The sequence below is a fragment of the Marmota flaviventris genome, chromosome 2 (assembly GCF_047511675.1).
Source record: "Marmota flaviventris isolate mMarFla1 chromosome 2, mMarFla1.hap1, whole genome shotgun sequence".
In the NCBI taxonomy this organism is placed as follows: Eukaryota; Metazoa; Chordata; class Mammalia; order Rodentia; family Sciuridae; genus Marmota; species Marmota flaviventris.
The window spans coordinates 82,307,188-82,329,537 of NC_092499.1; the positions used below are offsets into that span (position 1 = coordinate 82,307,188).

General features: G+C 36.5%; 2 protein-coding genes across 2 annotated transcripts; both read right to left on the reverse strand.

The window, feature by feature from the left end:
* Positions 1-805: 805 nt before the first annotated feature.
* LOC114084967 (olfactory receptor 4F3/4F16/4F29-like) lies at positions 806-1,756 on the reverse strand. Its single transcript, XM_027926100.2, has one exon. It carries the CDS (start codon positions 1,742-1,744, stop codon positions 806-808), a length of 939 nt encoding a protein of 312 aa, XP_027781901.2. The 5' UTR covers positions 1,745-1,756.
* A 15,690-nt stretch (positions 1,757-17,446) lies between these two features.
* LOC114084761 (olfactory receptor 4F3/4F16/4F29-like) lies at positions 17,447-18,415 on the reverse strand. The gene has a single exon (XM_027925785.2). It carries the CDS (start codon positions 18,413-18,415, stop codon positions 17,447-17,449), a length of 969 nt encoding a protein of 322 aa, XP_027781586.2.
* Between the last annotated feature and the right edge of the window lie 3,935 nt (positions 18,416-22,350).

Consider the following 22,350-nt stretch of genomic DNA (forward strand, 5'->3'; position numbering starts at 1 on the left):
ATATTTTCAATGTTTTTAATCTAAAAGTAAGGAGAACTGATTTTCATGATAAACTTAGATTTATCATGTGACATCTCTGTTCCTGAGTATTATCATCTATAAAATAAATAGGTTGTAACAAATGATCCCATTTGATTTAATTTTAGAATTAGATCCCAAATTCTAAAATTTCCATTGTCCTATTATATAATCAAGAGTTTTCTAAGTGTCCAAAGGATGAGGTAGGAAGGCAGATACTAAAGAAAGGGAGGGAAGGAAAAAAAAAAAAAACAAGCATTTAGTTATTAGGGCAATTTGCTGGATAGTTCGGATAAAGAATATTAACAAATTCAAAACAGGGAAAGCATACAGTGAAAAGGAGAAATACACTGATTTCCAACTCTAAATAATTAAACTCACTGCTTGGCACCATTGGAGGTATAAAGAATATTGGAAGTAGTGGATTAAAGGTAAAAATCGACTTTGGTTTGAAACATTTTACATTGTAATTACAAAGAGAATGAGCAGAAAGCATCTCTTAGTTATGTTTAAAAATTATCAAAGTAAAAATACTCACTGTGTTGTTATCATGAATATTAAATGATTTATGTTAATCACCCAGTGCAGATCCTGAAGCACAGGAAGCTCCACTGCTAGATCCCCATCTCCTTACTTGGTGGGGGTACTAGAGATACACAAGAACAAGGTAACATGGTAACATACCTAAATGTAACCTAGTGCACTACATTAAGAGAGATCAAAACTTTCAATGACTACATTTTTCCCATCGTTGTTGAGTGTAGAGTTGCATTTTGGTTTAGAGTGTTTAGGACATCTTCCTGTAACCCACAAGCTGATAGAAAAGTTTCCTCATTGCTGTCTTCATCTCCTTGTTCCTAAATGTATAGATCATTGGATTTAGAAAAGGCGTGAGAACTGCATCTAAGATCGCAAGAAATTTGTCCACATGTGATGATGGGAAAGGCCAGGTGTAGAAGAAGATCAATGGCCCAAAGAATAAAACTACCACAGTGACATGAGCTGATAAAGTGGAGAGGGCCTTGGATAAACCACCTGAGGAGTGTTTTCGAACAGTAACCAGAATGAAGATGTAAGAAATGATCAGTATGAAGAAGGACCCCACAGAGATGAATCCGCTGTTGGCTGTGACCATGAACTCCAGTCTATCAGTCTTTGTGCAAGCAAGTCTAATGAGCTGAGGGAGATCACAGTAAAAGCTGTCCAGTACATTTGGGCCACAGAAGGGCAGGTCTACAACAAAAGCCAACTGGGCCACTGAGTGGATGAGGCCAAGGATCCAGGCAACAACCAAAATGAAAATGCACATCCGTGGGCTCATGATGGTCAGGTAGTACAGAGGCTTACATATGGCCACATATCTGTCAAAGGCCATGGCTATGAGCAGCACCATTTCTGTGCCCCCAATAGCATGAATAAAGAAGATCTGAGCTATGCAACCCCCAAAAGAGATTGCTTTGTGTTTTCTAAAAAGGTCATACATCATTTTGGGGGCCACAGTAGAGCAACCTCCCAGGTCAAGAAACGAGAGCTTGGCCAGCAGAAAGTACATGGGGGAGTGTAGGTTAGGGTCAGAAGTCACAGAGAACAAAATGAGGAAGTTTCCCATTAGACTTGCCAAGTAGAACACAAAAGAAAAGAGGAAAAGTAGAAGCTGGATCTCCCACAAGTTGGAAAATCCCAGGAACACAAACTCACACACCACAGAGTGGTTGGCTCCATCCATTGTCTCAGAGAGCAGAACTGTCTCAAGCATTACCTGATAAAGGAAAGTAACAAAAAAAAAAATCAAGCTTTGTAGGGACTCACCGACTACATGAGTTTCAACTTGTAAGGAAAAAATACTGCCTGAGCAATGACAAACCCTTTTGCCATTCAACTATAGCTGCAAAAACAAGCCACTGCTTCTAACTCCCAGACTCCCTAAAATTTCCAGGTTTAAAAAAGAGATTAGGCAAAAAAAAATTAGGAATCAGAAAATCACTGGAGGAGTAGGAATTCTCTGGAATAATACGATGATGGAGGGGAAAGGGTATGGAAATGTACTCTGATTTCTCCCTCACAGTTTATTACTCCTGCTCATGGAATTCCCCAAACTTCAAGCAATTTCTCATGACCTTTGTTTTCCTATGTCTTTACTCCTGTATGCAATACTATCACTCTCATTAATACTCCCTCATGTTTAGCTTCATGCTATTCCTGTTTTATCAAATCATATTCACTTTTTCCTCATGAGGAGAGGAGATAATAGAGAAACCCTAAAATTCCCACTTTGGTAGCTCAGTCCAGGGTGTAGATGGATTACACAGCCTGGGCTATGACAGCATTCTGGTCAAGTACAAGGTCAGAAAAGAGATTCATGATGCAGAATCTACAGATGAATGGAGTAAAAACAGGATAATAACAAAATTACACAAAAATGATACTTGCAAATCACCATCCATGCCATATTAACTTTCCCTGGTTCCTGGAATGATAGAAAGAATGTCACACTTCAAATCAGAATAACGTGAACATGTCCTATCCCTGCACACACTTCATATCAGAAGAACGTGAACATGTCCTATCCCTGCCCTGAAGGAATTTGAGTACTCCGTTCTTTCTACCATCCCTCCAAACTCAGCTTACTTCCTGAACCCAGTTTCATCATCTATAAAATAAAGGGGCTGAGGCAGGTGACATTAAGGAATCTTTTCAAGTGTAATGTTTTTATTATTTTATCATTTAGTGCTAGTCTGCTGTGTAATGAAGCTCGCCACAATATTGATATTCTCTTCACTGAACTGCTAATATATTTGCATCTTTTCCCTTGTTTGTAGTTGGGTATATCTCATATTCCATAGAAGGCTCTCTCTTCAAATTAATCTCCCTCTTTTCTAATTCACTCTGTGACTTCATTAACAATATTGCAAATCTGCTGTATCATTTATTTTGTCATTTATCATAATCATCAACAAATAATCAGCAAACATCTATTAGATGCCCATCATCCTCAGTGGACACTCTGAACTTCCTGAAGTATTACTTAATGCTTTTGCACTTTAGCATGTGCAGGCGCACGCGCACACACACACACACACACAATGTAAAAATAATAAAAAATAAACTATTTTAAAATGTCAAATAAAGCCAGGAATGGTGGCACACACCTGTAATCCCAGAAACTTGGCCGGCTGAAGCAGGAGGATCACAAGTTCAAGAAGGTCTCGGCAATTTAGCAAGGTCCTGAGCAACTTACAAGACTCTATCTCAAAATAAAAAATAAAAAGGTCTGGGTGTGTAGTCAGTTTTTAAGCACTGCTGGGTGCAATCCTCACTACCAAAAAAAATGTCAAATAGTAATATGATCATAGTTTTTTAAACAGAAAAGATACCCTTGAGTTAGGGTGATTAGGACTGTCTTCCGAACGAAATCATAACTCGTGTTGCAGATTAAGAGATGGAGCTAATCTATTCCAATACACAGCATCATAACTAAGCTTAAAGAATTACTGAATGATTCCCCCAGTCTGGGGGAAAGGTTTGATTATTTAAAGAACCGCAGAATCATCCCCCAGTCTGCAACAGTGGTTGGTGAGCTTTCTATGGTAATAACAATAACTAACAAAAACAGTGACCACCATGTGCAAAATACCATAATTACTCCTTTACAGACACTATCCTATTTTATATCTATGAAAATTGGTATTACTGGCTCCTTTTTACAGGTAGAGAAATGAAGACCAAGGAGGAGAAGTAAGGTGCCAGGCCAGGAGTGAGTGGTAGAACTGATACTGATGCTCTCACTGCTCTCATCCAGCATGTACAGCAGACAGCTTTTTCTCATGACTTCACAGTTGTATCACATACCTAGACCCTTTCTAGGTGCCCCGTGTTCTACTCTCAGCACACTGGGGAAATCTAAGTGAAAAAAAGACAGATTTATCCTCAAGTGTTCACAGCATATGGATTTCTTAAGCCACTTTGAATGCATCCATAATATATTCTGGCTTTTTAAATAAACATGGTAGGAGAATACAAAGCCATAGAAAACCTGCTGTGCTTTCAGACCCCCAATGTCTTGATCCCCACAGAATCTTTAGCTTTTTGCAGAAGAGACTTAGTTCTTACCTTCTCTAGTGAATGGACAAAGAAGCAAAGGCACTCTGTCTCCATATCCCATAGAATGCCCTCTCCTCACATTGATCATGCCTTCTCCCTCTTCTGTAATTCATTTTGTGACTCGATTAACATATCATTGCAAATTTGCTGGATCATTTATTTTGTATTTATCATAATAATTTGTACTCAACCAACAAACATTTACTAGATGCCTATCATGCCTAATGGACACTTTAAACTTATTGAAGTATTAAATATTCCTTCCCTTAGCCTTTCACATTTTTAGCACACCCGCAACATGTCTCTGTGTCAAAAATAAACTCCAGAACTAAGGCAAGTAGATTCTGTTCAAACTTCCAAGACTTTCTCCTTAACATTCTAATTCCCTTTTTTCAACTTCAACCTTAAATTAATATAGATTTTTAAAAGACAAGAAAGAAATTTCAGTTTCTGTGTCCTTTTTCTTCTCATTTTATTGATGTTTGCTCATTAAGCTCTGCTAAAGCTGCTTCCCCTATGCAAGGTAATATTTAATTTATTTCTTTACAAATTAATACTGTCACTAGAAACATCTATTTAATAATACTTGCCCTTGGGGATTTCAACACTGTACCATCATATCACTAAACTATTTCTGTATGTGCTGCCAATCTACTCATTTAAAGACCAAAGATGTAACTCTTTCCAAAACATAACCACACTCAACATTCCTCTGGTCAGATCTAGCATTTCTTTATGCACAAACATTTATAAAAATGTTATTATTGTGGGAGATAGAGCTAATTGGAACACAAGGGAATACTGACCAAATGATACTACAGAGACAGGATCAACAACATGAGACTTGGGATCACCAATACATATCCAAGGGAATTGTCACCCAGAATCCTGACAAGCCAATGGAGGAAGCTAAAAGTGAGTCACAAAAAGGGAATGGAGGCAGAGATAAAAATGTTAGGATATAAAAAAACAAAAGGTATGTAAATAAGAAGATAAACCTAAGTGGCATCATACTCTGAAACCTAAAGCAGAGGTTTATGTTTTAGTTTCTAGGAGTAATTGTTTTCAAGTAATCATAAAGATCACACATATGAACATATATTGAACCACAATAAATTTCCAAAAATAGAAATTGTACATTCTTAAACCACTCTAATCACAATTTAAGAAAACTTGAATTTGATAATAATGTAAAAAATAATTTTAAATTTAAAATTTAAACTCCTCCTAATAATAACAAACAAGTAGGGGGATAAAACTACAAAGATATTCTTGTGAAAATTGAGAAAACTTGAAAATGGATTGTATATGAGATGACATTGGTGATTTGATATGTATTTTGCTAGATAAAATAGTTATGATATTAAAATATTAGGGGAGGGGAGGGGCATAGGGGCAGGAAAGATGGCGGAATGAGATGGACATCATTATCCTAGGTATATGTATGACTGCACATATGGTGCAATGCTACATTATGTATAACCAGAGAAATGAAAAGTTGTGCTTCAATAGTGTACAATGAATCAAAATGCATTCTGCTGTCATATAAAACTAAATAGAACAAATAAATTAATTAATTTTTTGAAAAAGACCTTAAACAAGATAGACATGATTTTTTTTTAAAAAACGTCACCTGCTTCTCAGGGCATTAATATCCAAACTATATAAAGAACTCAAAAACTTAACATCAAAAACAAATAACCCAATTACTAAATTAGCAAAAGAACTAAACAGATACTCCTCAAAAGAAAAAATACAATTGACCAATAAATGTGTGAAAAATGTACATCTCTAGCAATCAGGGAAATAAATGCAAATCAAAACTACACTGAGATTTCAACTCACTCCACTCAGAATGGCAAGTATCAAGCATACAAATAATAGTAAGTGTTGGTGAGTATGTGGGGGGAAACATACACTCATACGTTGTTGGTGGGACTGCAAATGAATGCAACCACTCTGGAAAGCACTAGGGAATTTTCTCAAAAAACTAGGTATAGGACCACTATATGACCCAGCTATCCCACTCCTCAATATATATGCACAAGATCTAAAATCAGCATACTATAGTGACACAGTCACATCAATGTTTATAGAAGTACAGTTCACAATAGACAAGCTATATAAAACCAACCAAGATTCCCTTCAACAGATAAATGGAAGGTATATAAAATGTGGTATATACATACATACAATGGAGTATTACTCAGCCAGAAAGAAGAATGGAAAGTATGGCATTTGCTGCTAAATTGATGGAACTGGAGACTATAGTGTTAAGTGAAACAAACTAGACTCAGAAAGGCAAAGGTCTAATATTTTCTCTGGTAAAGCTAGACCCAAAATAAAGATGAAAAAGAAAAGAGAGAAAGGGAAAATGTGGGGGTTGGATTCCATCAAAACAGAAGAAAGACCAATGGACTAGATGAAGGGGTCTGAAGGGGATGGAGGAACAGAAGGAGAAAGGACGGATAACAAAACAACAGTGGAATGAATATGACCTACCTTTTCTATGCACATATATGTATATACCACAGTGAATCTCACCATCATGTATATCCCCGAGACACTAACCATAATAAAAAAAAATTCTAAAAGTAAATAGCAGAAAGATCTGTAGAGTAGAGGAAGGAAATAGGGAAAAGAAAGAGGGGAGGCAAATGGGAAATACGGGAGACAACATTTGAGCAAATTATATTCCATGTGTTTTTAATTATGTCAAAATGAATCCTGAAGTTATGTATAACTAAAAAGAACTAATAAAATTTTTTTTAAAAACTGGAAGAAAAAAATTTTAATATCAACAATATTGAAGGAAATGTTCACAATAAAGGAGTAGCCAAATAATTATGGAACATAATAAAATACTCTGAAGCCAAAAAAATAAAAGATTGAGCAAGCTCTATGTGTATGGATATGAAATGCCCCAGAGTGACCCTAGTATAAATTAGGGACTTTGGGAGAGATAATGTGTTAATATAGATCTGCTCTGGTGGGGAATATTAGCAATGGGGGAGGTGATACCATTTTCTTTCTGATTCCAAAAATTGAACTACTGGGCTGTGATGTAGTTCAGTGACCAAGCACTTACCTGGCATGTGCAAGGCCAAGGGTTTGATCCTTAGCACTACACCTAAAAAATAAATTACTGAGGTATAGATCTAATAAAATATATGCAAGATCTACATAAGGAAAATACAGAACTCTGATGAAAGAAGTCAAAGAAAAGCTAAATAAGTGCAGAGATATTCCATGGTCATGGATCAGAAGACTCCATATTGTCAGTTCTTCCCAAATTCATCTATAGGTTCAAGGTAAACAGAATCAAAATCCAAGTCAGTTATTTTGTGGATATCAACAAACTGACTCTAAAGTACACATGGAGAATCGAATGACCCAGAATAGCCAACAATCAATGATTATTGATTAATCTGAAGAAACAAAAGTCAGTATTATCTGACTTCAGAAATTACTATAAAACCACAGTAACCAAGACAGTGTGGTATTCACAAAAGAATATAAAAATAGACCAAAGGAACACAATATGCCTATTTCCCCCCCAAAAAAAATAGATCCATATAAATATAGTCAACTGATCTTCTACAGAGGAACAAAGACAATACAAAAAGAAAAGATATTATTTTCAGTAAGTGGCATTAGAACAATTGAACATCCACATCAACATACAGAAAATCAATCTAGACACAGATCTTACATTCACAAAAAATAATTCAAAATGGGACACAGACCTAAATGCTAAACATGAAATTATAAATTAAACTTTCGGAAGGTAACATAAAAGAAAATCTATAGATGACTTTAGGTTTGGCAACGATTTTTTTTTGGGGGGGGGTACCTGGGATTGAACTCAGAGCACTTGACCACAGAGCCACATCCCCAGTCCTATTTTGCTTTTTGTTTAGAGACAGGGTCTCACTGCGTTGCTTAGTGCTTCACTTTTGCTAAGGCTGGCTTTGAACTCACCATCCTCCTGCCTCGGCCTCCTGAGCCACTGGGATTACAGGTGTTCACCACCACACTCAGCTCCAACGACTTTTTAAATGCAACACCAAAGGCATAATTAATGAAAGAAATTATTAAAAAACTAAGTAAAAATAAAAATTTCTGCCTGGTGCAGTTGTGAATGCCTATAATCCAGTGACTTGGGAGGCTGAGGCAGGAGGATTGCTAGTTCCAGTCCAGCCTCAGCAACTTAATGAGGCCCTAAGCAACTTTAGAGAGACCCTGTCTCCAAAAATTAAGAGAGCTGGCAATGTGGCTCAGAGGTTAAGCACTCCTGGATTCAATCCTCAGTACCAAAAAATAATAATAATAAATTTTAAAATAAATAAATAAAATTTTCTGCTTTTCAAAAGACACTGTCAAGAGAATGAATAGACAGTCTCCAAAAAAAAGTTTGTAAAAGAAACATGTGTGGCATGGCCTCTGCTACCTCGGTCGCTACTTCTGACTCTACTCCCGTGGTCGCTGTTGCTGAACCACTATCCTATCAATCATCTGCCACCTGCACTGCCACCACTACGGATGCTGCCTCTGATTCCACTGCCGGCCAGCCTGAGGTTTCCTGGAGGACTTCTTTCTGGGTGCTGCTGCCCTTAAAGCTGCAACCACAGATGCAACTGAAGCCATCACTGCTGCAGACCCCTGGAGGTGACCCTGCCCCCATAGCTGCAGTTGCAGCTGCCACTGCAGCCACTGCTGCTGCCAACCAGCTGCCCGCTGCCAACAACCACTGCCACTACCACTGCTACCATGACCTGAAGGACTGCTGTGGGGGAGACTCCAGGTTTGGCTGCAAGTGACTGCACCCATTTTGGGACACCAGCCTGGCTTGGGGCCTGGGTACCAGCAGGTTTACCACCACAAGAGCCTCTGTCTGGGGACTCCAGATGGGACCTGCAGGTCCAGTGTGGGGGTGCCTGCAGGTTTGGAGGAGCCTGGGGTCTTCCTACTGAGAGTGGTGGTAGCCAGTCTTGCTGCTGAATCTTGGGGTTGCTCCATTGCATAAGTGCATCCCTGGTGGTCTCTCTGCAAGTAGAAGCAGCATTGAGATCTTGGGACTGAAGCATGGCAGAGCCTGAAGTTCTGACGATGGGTGGGATAGAGACTGAGTCTGAGAGGACTGATCTGGGTTTGGTAATCCAAGAGCGTCAGAGACAGGCTGAGAATCTGTTGAACACTGACAGAAGCAGTTCAACTTTCCAGCAAGATTTATTTTATTTTATTTTATTTTTTGATTCACTAATCTCTCTACTATATTTGGAACAAGATGTTTTTTATGCATCAGTCTGTGGAGGACAATGATATATGAATGGTGTTTTGCATTTTTGTAGTATTCTTATGTCTTTAATTTTTTTCTCTTTGTTCGTATTCTTCCTCTCTCTTGTCTGTTGTCTTGGATTTTCTTGCCAACTTTTCTCCAACCAACAGCCAGTCTCTGGCAGCTACTTTCCACTCTTCCCTTGAATTTTTCCTTCTAGCTTCTATCTTCCTCCCTTGCAAATATTGCGTGCTACACTACCTCTGTTCTCTCATCCACCATTTGAAATTGTAAATCATTTTAACAAATATTCTGTTTGTACTATAAATAGTTATTGAACTCACCATTTTGGTTTAATGCAAGTAAGCAGTAGATGCCTTAGTGGGAGCTATTAGGTTTAAGGCTATATATTGTATACACTGGATGGTGTTGATATTGGTCTCACCAGTAAAGGCAAAGTGCTGGAAACCTTCAGGAATACTATAGGTCTACAGGGTAGAATTTATGCTGCCTTAGATCCATACTTCTAGATGGGAAAACACACTAAAAACATGAAAAACAAGGAAATAAAGCAACCCAAACAAAACTTCTGTTGTAGTTCTTCAACAACAAAGCCACTAATAATACAGTAGAAGAAATGTCCAAGAAGGAATTCAGATTGTACATAGTTAAATTGATATGTGAAGTAAAAGATAGTATAAGGAGTGAAATCAAAGAAAAACTACAGGAAGTGAAAGATCACTTCAATAAAGAGTTAGATTGTAAAAAAAAAAAAAAAACAAGCAGAAATCCTCAAAATGAAGGAATCAGTAAACCAAATTATAAATTCAATAGAAAGCATCACCAACAGACTAGACCACTTGAAAGACAGAACCTCAAACATTAAAGACAAAATATATAATCTTGAAAGTAGAGTTGACCATGCAGAGAAGATGATAAGAAACCATGAACAGAACATCCAAGAATTATGTGATAACATAAAAAGATCAGTTATCAGAATAGGTGAAGGAGCGGAGATATAAACCAAAGAAATGCAAAATCTTTTCAATGATATAATAGCATAATGTTCTTGGTTTTACTGGGGTGCCTCCTTCCTTTAGCAATTTACTTAAAACCCTTTCGGTTTGATTTTTACTAACTTCTGATCCCATATTTCCATAACAAAGACAACACAACACACTAAGATAAAATGAAACAAAAACTCATTGTATCAATTTTTCTATTTTCTTGAAATGGCCATCGGTCCTCTCACCCTATCTGCTCCTCAGGGGCGAGCAGCTTTCCTCCTGTCCTATCTATTTCTAGGGACAGGCAGCTTACCTTGTCACTTACCCCCGAGTGTCCTGGAGTTCCCTGTACGGGCCACCACTTGCCGCAGTCCTATTGGGCAAAATAACCGGGAGGTGACAAGCAACTTGAAGGTTGAAGCAGGAACTGCTTTATTGCAGAACAGCTGAGGTATATACATCTAACTGATTTACATAAAGCATGACTCAATCAGCATCATCCAATCATAGCATTGCTCTCCTATAGACACAGCAATCAGCCAATAAGGAGTCCCCACCATCTTGATGGCTTGGTGGTGTTGCCTCACAAGCCACTCCTCCTGGCAAACTGCCAGGCGCCATCTTGACTTGGTCACGGCCTCTGACAGCATAAAATTTCCCAAACCTAAAGAATGAAGGAAAATCAAATACAAGAAGCTTACAGGTTGCCAAGGGTTGCGGGGAGGAATGAATAAGTAGGCAGACAATAGAATTTTAGAACAGTGAAACTACTATACAATACTGTAATAAATCATGTAATTATATTTTTTTGTGTGGATACAAGTTATTGGATATTTGTTCAAACCCACAGAATATATTTAATCGCCTTCAAAATGGGATTATGTATGACCTTTAAGAGATGATTAGGTCCTTGAACATCACCCTCATGAATGAATTGAAGCCCTCATCATGGGAGTGGGTTGATTATTATAGGAATGTGTGAGCTATAAAAGGGGGGAGTTTGAGCACTTTTTCTCTTGCACATGCATTCTCTGTTGATATATGATACTGTCTATGATGTGGGTTGGCAAGAAGGCCCACATCAGTTGCAGCCCCTCAAGCTTGACCTTCCTAGCCTCCAGAACCATGAGCCAAATAAACATCTATTGTTTGTAATTTACCCAGTCTGTAGAATTCTGTAGTATTTTATAGCAACAGAAAATACACTATAATAGGTATTTTTAAAAAGACCAATATCTCTCATAAACAAATGCAAAGATTCTAATAAAATAAATGCAAAGTTGCTGATAAAATACTAGCAAACATACTGTGTGTATATATGTGACTGCATGACCAATGTGATTCTGCAACCTGTATACTAAGAAAAATGAGAAATTGTATCCCATCTGATTCAAATGTATGATATGCCAAGATCATTGTACTGTCATGTGTAACCAATTAAAACAAATTTAAAAATGAAAAAAAATACTAGCAAACAAACAGAAGTGTATACAAGGGAAAACATCATGATCAAGTAAATTTTACCCTGAAATCAAAGTTCAAAACTCAATAAATGTAATTCCTTATTTTAAAAACCAGAAAACATTTTTTTTGGAGGGGGAGGATAATCAGGAATTGAACCCAGGGACACTGAACCACTGAGCCACATCCCCAGCCCTTTTATTTTTAATTCTGAGACAGGGTTTCACTAGGTTGCTTACAATCCCACTAAATTGCTGACATTGGCTTCAAACCTGCAATCCTGCTGCCTCAGGCTCCCAAGCTGCTGAGATTACAGGAATGTGCCACCGCACCCAGTGACAAAACTCATTTTTTAACCCTCACAATAGATGCAGAAAAAAGCAATTTGACTGGGCATAGTGGCACAAACCTGTAATCCCAGCAGCTCAGCAGGCTGAGGTAGGAAGATCTTGAATTCAAAACCAGCCTCAGCAAAAGCAATGCACTGAGCAACTCAGTGAAACTCTGTCTCTAAATAAAATACTAAATAGAGCTGGAGCTGTGGCTCAGTGGTCAAGTGCCCTTGAGTTCAATCCCTCATAACGAAAAAATAATCAATTAATAAGACACAAAATCTATTCTTTTTGAAATCTCTTAGCAAACTAGTTGCCCTAGATTGTAAAGAAATACAAAAACTCTTAAGATGAAAACTCACAAATATATTAATGAACACGCTATGTCTAAAGATCTTTAAAACAAATTATTCTAATTTGGGAAAACAATTGGCAACATTAAAAAAAAATAGCCTTCAAAATATAGGTACTTTTTGCTCAGAAATTTTACTAAGAAATAATCTAGGCCAGGTGTGGTGGCTCACACCTGTAATCCCAGCAACTCGGGAGGCTGAGGCAGGAGGATGGTGAGTTCAAAGCCAGCCTCAGCATAAACGAAGTGCTAAGGTGAAGCCCTGTTTCTAAATAAAGTATAAAAAAGGGCTGGGAAGGTGGCTTAGTGGTTAAGCGCCACTGGGTTCAACTCCTAGTTCGAAGAAAAGAAGAAGAAGGAGGAGGAGGAAAAGGAGGAAGAGGAGGAGGGATGAAGGAAGAGGGAAGAGGGAGGAGGGAGGAGGAGGAGGAGGAATCTAAAAAGTGCCTGATAATGTATTACACCATGCTTCCTGTAAGTTGGTGACTAAATATATATCCACCAAAGGAAATCTGGTTTCAAAGTAAGAAACCCTTACAAATAAGGTACTATATAATCATTAAAAATAATATGTAGCTAAATACTTAATAACATGATACATTTAAAGATCAGAATGCCAACCTGTATTGTTATGATTCCACTTTATAACATATATTTATGCATGATAAACAATGAGCTTTATAAGATAAACAATGAGCTTTAGAAGACTGCGTAGTTTGGAAATTTTATCAATGATGTTATATATATATATATATATATATATATATATATATATATATATATTACTTATAATATATTTATATAACAATTATATATGATAAGCACTTACATTCGGGGATGGGGGTTACCAGGGATTGAAATCAGGAGCACTCAGCCACTGAGCCACATCCTCAGCCCTATTTTTTGTATTTTATTTAGAGACAGGGTCTCACTGAGTTGTTTAGCAGCTCGCTTTTTGCTGAGGTTGACTTGGAACGCACAAATCCTCCTGTCTCAGCCTCCTGAGCTGCTAGGATTACAGGCATGCACCACCACACCAGGGTGAGCCCTTACATTTTTAAAGTTTTTTAAATGTATGTCTAATAACAAATGATGCCCATCCTTTAACACAATTCTATGTCTTTAGTCTGTCCAGTTCTCAAATCAATGGGATTTTATCTTCCATTGTCTGAACTGTATATTTGTATTAATGAAGATAATGAATAAAATGCTACTCAATATCCTAGGAGGTATGATAACATAGCTATATAATGGATTGTCACTAATACAAAAGCCATGTGTATTTTTTCAAATAAACTTCTTGGAAATTTTATTTATACTATCCTGTACTTCTGCAATTTTGTTTTTTACATTTAAATATAGAATTTCATGTATTTCCTTTTCCTGCTCAAAAACATAATTCTTAAATTTGATGCATCTGTCAGAATGCTTTTATAGCATTGTTCTGCCATCCTATATTTTTCACTTTCACATCATTCATAAATTTTCTAAGCATGCTTTCCAATTTTTCACTCTAATGTGATAGTTATTTTTAATAACATTGAATTTTTTAGAAAATAAACTCTCAGACTCATTTTATTTCTTTTGCAGTAGAAAATAATTTTTAATATTTTAATACTATTAATTTACATTGTAATTTTCATAAACTGCATTTCTTTTTAAAACATCAAAAATCTTCATATAACCATTATTTTGTGATTTAATATAATCAACAATTTTTTAAGTCATTAGAAAAATATGGTAGTGTTCATAACAGAAAAGCAAAATCTAAATCCACTACAATCAAAAGTATTTCACTTTCTTCAAGAAACTGTTTTAACTGTTAATATCACTATTTACTGTATCATCATGAATTCTACTTGAGAAGAGAATCATATTCCTGAAATTATTCTTTATTAAGTTGAGACATACTTTGCACCATTACCTCTGTTCCTTGGTAAAAAATATTATTCATATATGATCAAAATTTTTCTAATTTTTTAAAAATACTTATATTTTTATAATAGAAAACTACAATTTAAAAAATTCTCAAAAACAGTCAAAATACAAAATCTCTCTGGACATAAACATTTAGACCACAACTTTTGAAATAATGGAAAACCCTCTGATTTATTACCAATAAATCAATATTTTTATAACATCCCCTATAAAAACAATCATGAAAAAATAATGTCTAAACCAAATTTGAATTTTAAACTCAGACTTGGTGTTGATAAATATTATTGGTCTTGGCATCCTCCCTCCCCGCCACCCTTCCCACCAGGGAGCAAGTCTTCCTTCCAGTCCCAGGAAACTGTAGGAAAAAAATTACAAACTCTTAGACAATACTATTGACTCCAAGATGTCTGTCAATGGTGTCAAACTACATTATATGTCAACTCAAGCTCAGGCCACAGGAATGGTTTTCATAAACTCTTCTCTAGTATTCTGCATTCCCAGGTCCCTCCTAGACCACCAAGCCCCTCATTTCAATCCCCACAACCGTGCAACCTCCCACCACAAGCAGTAAAGCTAGTTTTTTGTGTTCGACTTCCAAAGTCACATCCACTGATCTAAATTTATCTGGGGCCACATCATGCTATATGAGGTGTACCAGAAAAATCAGTTCTTAAAGGTCTCTAATCATGTCAAGGATTCTAGATTTTGGTGTTCAAGAGTATGTATGTTCCACCAAAGTATGATATCAATATCCAATAATGTCTTGTAAGGTAGATGGTTACAGAGAGCAGTCACTTTCTGTAGATTTTCACTACAGAAAATATCTCTGATGGCCTTGTGGGAGTCTCAATGCCCAGCAACCAATTAAGAGGTGTGGAATGAGAGACATGGCTTAAGGAAAGATGCTGAAAAGGCAGAGGAAGGAACAAAAATATGCAATATTTAAAAGCATAGATAGATAAGAAGCCGGAGGCTCAGCTCAATGGTGGAGCACTTGCTTAGCAAACACCATGCCCTAGGTTTTATCTCCAGGACCAAAAAAAGAAAATAGATAGGATGCTCCCAGATGTGAATAGAAGCTAGGCATCTCCCAGGATTCTAGCTTGAAAAGACTGAGAGTATCACCAAGCTAGGGTAGAAAAGCAGAAGAACCAGGTTTCTATCGGAAGGTTAAAGTTTAATCAAAGTTATACATGGAATTTTTAAAATTACATTGCCTAGAATTCAAGATAGAAGTCAGGACTGGTAACTTGAGAAGATATTTCAGAGATAGCCACAGGTAGGATAAAATTTTTTAATATGTTACAGCAAGAACTACAAAAGAGAATTGCTTATGAATCTATCTGCAAGTTCAAGAGAATCTGATCTTTTTTGCTGAGATTCAATTGCAAATCAGTGCAGAAAATTGGATAAAGATTTGTCAGAAACACTAATTTTAGCCTTCAACTATTTTAGCCTTCTCCTTATCTTTTACTAACAGCCTATGGATGTCATTATAAACATTGCTACTAGTCCTCCTGGAGCTTACAGATGGCAGGCCAGATTCCAAATAGCTGTGTAACCCACACTTGAGTAACTGCACATGCATGCCTGCTCCTACACATCTGGTAACACAGGGAGAACAATAAGATAGTTTCTGAATAACTATTTTTACTATTTATAAATAACATTAATTTTTTTTAATAATTACATATGGCCAGCCTCAGAAACTTAGCAAGATCATGTTTCAAAAAAAACATTTTTTTTAAATGGAAGAGAATGTAGGTCAGTGGTAGAGTGCTTTCTTAGCCTTCACAGGCCCTGTGTTCAATTCTTAGTACTGAAAAAAAATTATATATATATATATATATATATATACACACACACACACACACACACACACACACATACATATATATAAAATACACACATATATAAAATACACTTTATCATATGGAAAGTTTAATTATGTCTTCATTATATCTTTATATCTCTTCATTTATACAGTTTTACAATAAATTTTCTTTTGAAATTTCTACACTTTATTTTTTATTTAGTTATAAACCTTATTAACATAAATTAATTTTTTTGCTTTTTTATTTATAAATCAGTTTCTCCTCTTTTAGTTCCAAAATATTCAAGACATTTACAATCATTTAATAATCAGATATGGTTTTTTTGCCTTATAAAAATAAATTGTTGTTTAGAAAATAACCAGGATAAATTATAATTATCATATACATTGAATGATATGGAAATTTACATCTTCTGGCCTAAAAAATTGATTTAATATTCATTAATAATATTAAAGTTTCCTCAGTTATCTCTACGATTTACATTAAATTTCATCTTTCAATTTTAACTAAATCTAAAACCTTAGTATTAACTTGATCTGAGTGTGGGTAAATAAATTTAGATGACAAAAGCCTCCAATTCTCAAAGCTATCTAGGCAATTATCTTAATTTTGTTTCTTCTTCTCCGTGTGTGGACATTGAGAATTCTGCTCAGAGGGCATAAATATAGTTACACATGTGGATTGAAAGAGAGATGTCTTTCAGAGTCAGCATCAAAGAGAAGAAAAGCCAACGTTAGTATCAGTGGAAATGCATCTAGTATGTGAGATTTCAGCCGTGACCATCCCAAAGTCTTCAATAACAGACACAACCTCCAGTAACAAATTCAATATTCCAAGGCTGAATTCACTCCTCCCCAGTGTAAACATATTTTTCTCTTTTCATGGTGCTGGGATGGAACCCAGGGCCTCATGCACACGAGGTCATGTTTTATCTCTGAGCTCCTCCCAATTCTCTCTTCAATATTTGCAGAATTCTCAGAATAACATTTCCCTAGGAAAAACTTACCACATCAAAATAGAGTCTGTGAGGAGGCATTTCATACTGGATATTGAAAACTGAACTAAAATGAAAAAAACTTGTGAAATACTTAACTAAAGAGATTAATTTCCCAGAACAGTCAATATTAATCTGAATTTCCTGAACTGTGCATGAAAGAACTTTTCCTAAAACTCGTTAAAGCCTTAACAAAGAGTTTTCTCATTGCCACTTTCATCTCCTTGTTTCTAAATGTATAGATGACAGGATTCATAAAAGGAGTAATAATGGCATCAAAGATAGCTAAAAATTTATCTATGGGTAAGGTAGGGAATGGCCACACATAAACTATGATGCAAGGACCAAAGAAAAAAACCACCACGGTGATGTGAGCTGAGAGAGTGGAGAGGGCCTTGCAGGAACCTCCTGAGGAGTGTTTACGAACCGTGACCAGGATGGAGATATAAGACACAATCAAGATGAAGAAGGTGCCCATGGAGATGAAACCACTGTTGGCAGTGACCAGAAACTCCAGTCTGTATGTATCTGTACATGCAAGTTTGATAAACCGAGGAAAATCACAGTAAAAGCTATCCATTTTGTTGCTTCCACAAAAGGGCAAGTTTATAACAAAAGCCAGTTGGACTACAGAGTGGATAAGTCCAATGGTCCAAGCCACAGTCAGAAGAGAAATGCACATTCTTAGGCTCATGATGGTCAGGTAGTGGAGGGGCTTGCAGATAGCCACGTATCGGTCATAGGCCATGACAATGAGTAGCACCATCTCTGTCCCTCCCACAGTGTGAATGAAGAACATCTGTGTGATGCACCCTTTCAAGGAGATGGCTTTATGCTTTCTGAACAGGTCATAAATCATCTTTGGAGTGGCGATGCTGGACACACCCGTATCGATGAAGGAGAGATTTGCCAGCAAGAAGTACATTGGGGAGTGTAAATGATGGTCTGAGATGATGGTGAGCACAATGAGAAGGTTTCCCAGCATACTTGCTACATAAAATATTGTGAAGAACACAAAAAGGAGAATCTGAAGCTCCCAAGAACTGGTGAGTCCCAGCAACACAAATTCAGACACCGCTGAGTGATTTCCTCCGTCCATCAACTTCATGTGCAAGGTTGAACCTGAAGTTCCTGTTACCTGAGGAGCACATGAGGCAGGAAAAGTTTTCAAGTTGAAAAGGACGTCCTGGCTATGGAGTAATGACCCAGATATCAAAAAATGAAGGTCACCTTGCCATTGTACAATTAAGAGTTTATACTGTGCTTGAGTCACAGAGAGCTAGCCCCAGAAACTTTTTCTGTGCCTAAATCTTTGGGATCATTTGATCATACAACCTCAGATTTAGTTTGAGCTTCACAGTACAGTCCAGAAGGGGGAAATGTAAACAAAAGCACCTAAGAATTTAAGGAGTGGTGTATCAGAAGTACAGAGACTTATACTACCCAATTTCTACATGGAAAAAAATGCCACAGAATAGGAAATGTGATAAAATGGAAAAGCTACTTACTTTTTACTTACTTACACAGCCACCTTAAAATGTTCAGAAGTTGTTTACTGATATATCTTGGGCTTTCTAGGTTTACAATCATGTTATCAACCAAAAAAAAAAAAGGTAATCTTTTCCTCTTAAAATTTTGCTGGTTTAAGATTGTATTCATTTTTTTAAAAAAACTCATATTAATTATATTACCCTCTTGCTAATATCAAAGTCCTACTATACTTTTTTATTCTTTTTATGGTTACTATCCCTTTCCAATGACACATTGCTGTATTCTTTTTTAATATAATGGTAACTACTTTCCTTACCAATATATTTCATTTCCTTCTTACTTATCCCCAACATTTATGATGAAATCTTTCTAATACTTTTCTCCACCCTCTACTCCCTGTGCCTTCCCATTCAAATTAAGTCAGTTCCTTCTTGTGCTTCTGAAATTATTGACTTTACATACTGTGCCTCCTGACTCTAATCCCCCTTATTTTATTTTCTTTCATTTTTTCCATTTCATTATCCTCATCCTACATGTTTTGAGATACCCAGTGAACCTCATCTTCCAGCCTCATATTTGAATTTCAGAAATAATCCCCCACTTTTACAATTCGGTTCTTGAATTTTTCAGCTCATGATTAGACCCATGAATTATAAACTTGTCTAAATTGAGAATGTTCATATTCTCTCATGTAATTGCAAATAAGACAATTTCCTCAAGTTCTATCTTATCATAAATGCTGATCTTTATTTTTTACCCTTTTTAGTGATCATTTCCTTCAAAATAGACATATCAAAGTTTATAACATTAATTTCCTTTCCTCCTAAAAGCTTATGGCCTCTAAAAAATCTTTCATCTCTTTTGTTGAAAAAAATAGCTGTAAACAGGGATCTATGTTTTACAGATTAGAAAACAAGGACTCAAAAGAGTTTAAATAAATTGCCTAATGTTGCACAGCTAGGTGTTAAATTCAAACCCAATTCTTACAATTGTTAAAAAATGGAAGTAAATTTTAAAAGCATCTGAAGAAAATGTCAAAATTTTACCAGTTGCTATCTTTCTATGAAGATACCGTGGGTTTTCTCCTTTTTCCACTTTGTTTCATAAATTTTCTATTTGAGCACATGTATTTCTCCTTAAAGAAAAATACACCAAAACAGGTTGACTCCAGATTTCAGGCATTCTTTATTACACTACTCTGTTAAAAATACTGATGACCTAAATTCAAAGATAATTTTCAAGAATTCAACAAAGCAGCTTTTACTATCAGAGAACTTGGTAGAATTTCATAGAAGGTAAAATGAGTTTGGGGGTATCTAATATTTCATTGCCAGAACTCCTTCCTCTCTTATCATAATACATCTACTCCTACTCTGTAGTCACTATCTTCATAGCCCACTCTACTGTCCAAACTTCTTCTGTCATTCTCTCACTGATCTGGTCTCCTCTAATTCCTATCCTCCAGATTTATCCCTTCCAGAAACTTTCAAATAAATCATTTCATGCTAAGCCAGCAGACCCTTGAGTCTCACCATATTCTTCCCTTTGGTTAAATGTGCTCCTATCTGTGCTATGCTTTCTGCCACAGCTCTCCAACTGTCCCCCGACTTCCCAGCACACCACAGAAAGGGACATAAACAAATTAGCACAACACCTCTGAAACCTCCTGTACCCGATCTTACCTCCCTGTGGAAAAGTTTCTTGCCAATTTGAAGCTTACTGTATTCCACTGTCCATTCACCTGAGTTACATAGAAAAGATTTTAAAAAATAAGAAAAATGGCTGAATTGTTTCTAAGCACCAGTAATGATTCTTGCTCAAGATGAAAATGTCACTCCAGTCCATAGACAGCCAGTGAGAACAAGAACTCTCCTGAGTCAGACCAAAGAACCTATTCTCTTCAAATGTAGATCAATACCCTCAAAATTGGGGGAAAAGATAAAAAGCTTCAATTACATGAGAGTTATAATTCCTAAAGAGAAAAACAGGAATTAGTTTGCGCTGTGCTGAAAACTAAGTTACAGAAATTCAGAGTTTGCAACACACAGAAGCTGAAACTATAATTGGAGAAATTACTATGAAAAACTAATAGGAAATACAGAATTAGAGAAGTAGAAAGGAATGTGGGACAGAAAACATGAAAATGTCATGCTATTGCGTCATCCTGGAACAGCTGCTTCTGTTCAATGTTCCACCCTTTGCTCAGGACTCAGTTTAGTGTCTTCTCCATCCAGAAAAAAAGAAAGAAAAAAAACAAATCTACCAACATCACTAACAAAAACTATAGCTGCTCATCCTATTACTCTTCTCCATGCTTTGTCTAGAACATGTAGGAACAAATATGTCAAAACAATAATTAAATTTTGTCTTAAATTAAAAAGGGAGATAATTACTGATCAATAGTTGAGGGCAGATCCACTATCCAAAGACAGGTTCGATTCATGTCTGGTCAGCTCAACTGTAAAGAATTTGGTTTACATACATTTTACATGATAGCACTTGAAGTGGGAGCGTTTTTCTAAACTTAGAGGAGGAAAATTTTACATTCTGACTGAGATTGTGGCCTTTTCAAAAACAAAGAAACTTATGTTGTTTCTCTCAAGTAAAAAATATTCTAATTAGCACTAACTATTGGTGACCAAATGATAGCACTGAGTCTGGGGGAATAGTCCATCCTCCCTTGACTGAATTTTCCTGGGAATTATACCTCAGAGTCCTAGGGAATAAAAAGGACAAAAGAACAGAAGGGGTGGGGGAAAGCATCTTCCTTGTGCTAGATGCAATTGTGCCTAGATGGATGGAAGAAGTATTTTGCTTCAAAATGAGTCAATAGAAGTAGTTGATGTGAAATTAAATACTTCCTTCAACATATTAAATCAAGAGTATTACACCAGGCTGGTGACTCCTACCTGTAATCCCAGTGGCTCAGGAGGGTGAGGCAGGAGGATTGCAAGTCTAAAGCCAGCTACAGCAATTTAGTGAGGAATTAGGCATCTCAGCAAGACCTTGTCTCTAAATAAAATATAAAATAGGGCTGGGGATGTGGGTCAGTGGTTAAGCACCCCTGGGTTCATTCCCCAATACCAAAACAAACAAACCAAAAAAGTAATTTTCTTTCACAGTCCTGTAATCTTTCCCTCTAATTCTGTTATTGGTATTATTCTTCAGGGATTATTGTATCATGTTAAGTCTTACAAAGAACAGCAACTGATCAACTCAAAGACCACCCAACACATTTAGAAACTTGTGTTTGTTTGTTTATGGTGCTGGGGATTGAGCCCAAGGCCTCATGCAAGCTAGACCAGCACTCTATCGCTGAGGTACATCCTCTGCCCCACATTTGGAAATTTTAAAACTTCCAAATAATTTGTGTTTTAAACAACGAAATTTTTACATGCTGAGAAAGGAACTTGTGGGGTATACAAGCCTACAGGTACTTGAATGGAAATGCATATATGAGAACAATAGAAACCAAAAAATCATCTAACTTTCCAAAATGAGAAACCAGAAAAAGACCAGACTAAATTAAATGAAAGAAGATAG